General features: G+C 47.0%; 1 protein-coding gene across 1 annotated transcript; it reads left to right on the top strand.

The window, feature by feature from the left end:
- Positions 1-1,558: 1,558 nt before the first annotated feature.
- On the top strand, positions 1,559-2,784 carry LOC119977245 (testis-expressed protein 26-like). Its single transcript, XM_038817960.1, has one exon. It carries the CDS (start codon positions 1,709-1,711, stop codon positions 2,486-2,488), a length of 780 nt encoding a protein of 259 aa, XP_038673888.1. The 5' UTR covers positions 1,559-1,708; the 3' UTR covers positions 2,489-2,784.
- The last annotated feature ends 432 nt before the right edge of the window (positions 2,785-3,216 follow it).

Here is a 3,216-nt window from a genome sequence, read left to right on the forward strand (position 1 = left end):
GTCTTTTGGGTGGGGATGGGAGTGCCGCCGTGGTGAGGGCCCGGAGGGAGGTCCCCTTACAGGAGGCCTCCTCCACGTGCACCCACTCGGCTTCTGGTTCCTTGATCCTTCCCCTTACTCGCTTGGCCGTTGCCGCCCAGTGGTAGAATTGTAGGTTTGGGAGGGCGAGCCCCCCCCTTAATTTTGTTTTTTGTAAGACCTTCTTTGTGATCCTAGCATACTTCCCCTCCCATACGAACGCCATGATTAGTTTGCCTGCTGCTTGGAAAAAGGCCTTGGGGATGTAGATCGGGATGGCTCTGAATAGGAACAGGTACCCGGGCAGTACGTTCATTTTGAACGTCTGGACTCTCCCCGCGAGGGAGAGTGGGAGTGTGTTCCATCTTTGCAGGTCCTTTTTTACTTCCTCTGTCAGACTGGTGAGGTTCCATTTGTGGATCCCTTTCCAGTCATGGGCTATTTGGATCCCCAGGTAGCGGAATTTGTGTCGGGCTTGTTTAAACGGCAGTCCCTTTAGTGCTGCCCCCCCCTACTTGTGGGTGTACCGGAAGATCTCGCTTTTGCTCATGTTGCGTTTGTATCCCGAGAAGGCTCCAAACTCTTTCAGGAGCGCGATGATTACGTCTATGCTGCTTTGTGGGTCCGAAATGTAGAGGAGCAGATCATCTGCATAGAGTGAGACTCTGTGCTCTCTGCCGCCCCTTCGGATCCCCATCCAGCTTTTTGCCGCTCTGAGCGCAATTGTTAGTGGCTCGATCGCTAGGGCGAACAGCAGCGGGGACAGTGGGCATCCTTGTCTGGTGCCCGTGCAGCTGGAAGTATCGGGAGTTGGTGTTGTTTGTCCGTACGCTCGCCATGGGAGCGCTATATAGGAGTTTTACCCAGGAGGTGAATCCTGTTCCAAGCCCGAACCGCTCCAGTACCTCTATGAGGTATTTCCATTCGACTCTGTCGAAGGCCTTCTCTGTGTCTAGGGAGACAATCACCTCTGGTGTTCTCTCCCTGGAGGGGGTCATTATCAAATTCAGCAGGCGCCTGATGTTGGAGGTTAGCTGTCTACCTTTGATAAAGCCCATCTGGTCTTCTGCAACCACCTCTGGCACGCAGTCTTCTAGCCTTTTGGCTAGAATCTTGGCCAGCATTTTGGCGTCTGCGTTCAGCAGTGAGATGGGTCTGTATGACCCACATTTCGTTGGGTCTTTATCTTTCTTAGGTATCAGCGAGATTGAGGCCTGTGTTAGCGTGGGTGGCAGTGTGCCCTTGGCCAGCGAGTCTGTGAACATCTCCCGCAGGTGCGGGGCCAGTGCTGTCGCGAATGTTTTGTAGAAGTCACCGGGAATCCGTCCGGTCCCGGTGCCTTCCCTGCCTGCATAGAGCTTCTGCTGTCCATGATCTCTCCCAGTGCTAGTGGTGCTTCCAGACCCTGTTTTTTACGCACCTATTTTAACTCATCATTAGATATAAGCCTCTGGCAGTGTCGTCATGACGTAACACCATTGTTGTGATGTCACAATCAGTTAGTTCATTTATAAAACCCACAGATATTTAAGATGTTGCCTAAAAGGACACCAACCATCATTGGGAAACTCCTCCAGATGCAGAGGAATTGATCAGGATAATATAAAATCAATTATGAACTCAAAAGGAGCCATCTGGAATTGATGCAGAATTTTAGAAATGGAGGGCCTGGGCCACATCTAAGAAGACAATGCAACACGTCAAGAGGCACAAAGAAGGAAGGCCTACCAAAACCAGGTCAAGGAAATTACCTGACTGTCCAGTAGTTGCAACACCTTTAAATCCATATGAGACGGTATACCAACATGATTATATATCTAAGACGTCTTGGAAGCCAGAATTGTTCCGCGATGGAGCTTGGTATGAGCATGCAAGAAATAATCCGCAACCTGATGAAATATTCATGGTGCATCATGTGAATCGAAAAGAGATCCAAAGGGTGCCCACTCCTCTCATGTATTGGACCAAACACCCGACTGAAAATGAAGTACGGAAGATACTTGGTGCTGATTTTTGCACTGAATATCAGGAAATGTTTTCAGCAGGAAATAAAAGAGTATCAAAACCCGTTCTCCCTAGACGAGTTGAGCAGAAAAAAGTAATCCCGCATCCGTTGATCACAGAGTTCCGTGATCAGTACCGTTTACCATGCTTACACAAGACCCTCATGATGAGCACTGCCCGTAATGGGAGCAATGACACCCGGGATATTCCACCAAAAGGAATAGTTCCAGCTGTGACATATGCTCACATCAAAAATCAGGAAAACAGGCAGAAGCTGACCACTTATGAAGAGTCCTATGGGGATACCCACAATGACCTTGTGTCATTTTTGAAGTCCATGGACATCGAGGCTATTCAAAGGGAACTGCAAAATTCGGATCCAAAGGAGAGAAAAGCACTAAGAAGGTTTCTGGCAAGTGTGACTGCAGGATGTCTCACTCGGCCAATAAAACCAAAGACCTGTTAATCTATGCAATGTGCCCATGGTCCTGGAACACGTCACAGGGGCTTCAAGAAAGGCAATGGCCGGGGTTTTCCGGTCCTCCCCGCAGCGGGAATCATCGGGAACGTTTGATAGACCAGCCAAATGTCCGCCAACTTCGAACGGGGATTTTCGGTCCCATGGCTGGTGGCACTGGAAGGTTCCGGCCTATGTGAATGACATTTTTATAATGGTCAATAACAAAACACTGTTATCTTGAGCGTATATTTTAATTCAGTAAAAATGTTGCACCCTATTAAAGCAGCTAGCTCTGTAATTTATCTTGATGATTTTGTGCCAGAGGTTTTTAGTGTAAATATTTTCTGTATCAATTTGCTGTTGAATTCAATGATCCTGCCTAAAATAATCACATTTTCTTTCTATGGGTGGTTTAAGGGTAGTAGGACAATTGGCCGAAAGACAATTGGCCGAAAGACAATTAGCTGACAGACAGGACAATTGGCCGATAGGACAATTAGTCGACAGGGAACCCGCTTAAAATAGTTATACTAAATTACGTACTTCAACAATTGTTATATTTAATTACTGATTTCTAAAATTGTTATACTAAACTATTTATTGTTAGGGTCGTTTTACTAAACTACTTAGGCTATTTGTAAATGAATTCAAAGCCCTTCAGTATCTATCATGGAGTTTGTCAAAACGGAGCGAGGAGGCAAAAAGCTTCTGTTCGAGGGATACGCCTATATTAT

The sequence above is a fragment of the Scyliorhinus canicula genome, chromosome 1 (genome assembly GCF_902713615.1).
Source record: "Scyliorhinus canicula chromosome 1, sScyCan1.1, whole genome shotgun sequence".
In the NCBI taxonomy this organism is placed as follows: domain Eukaryota; kingdom Metazoa; phylum Chordata; class Chondrichthyes; order Carcharhiniformes; family Scyliorhinidae; genus Scyliorhinus; species Scyliorhinus canicula.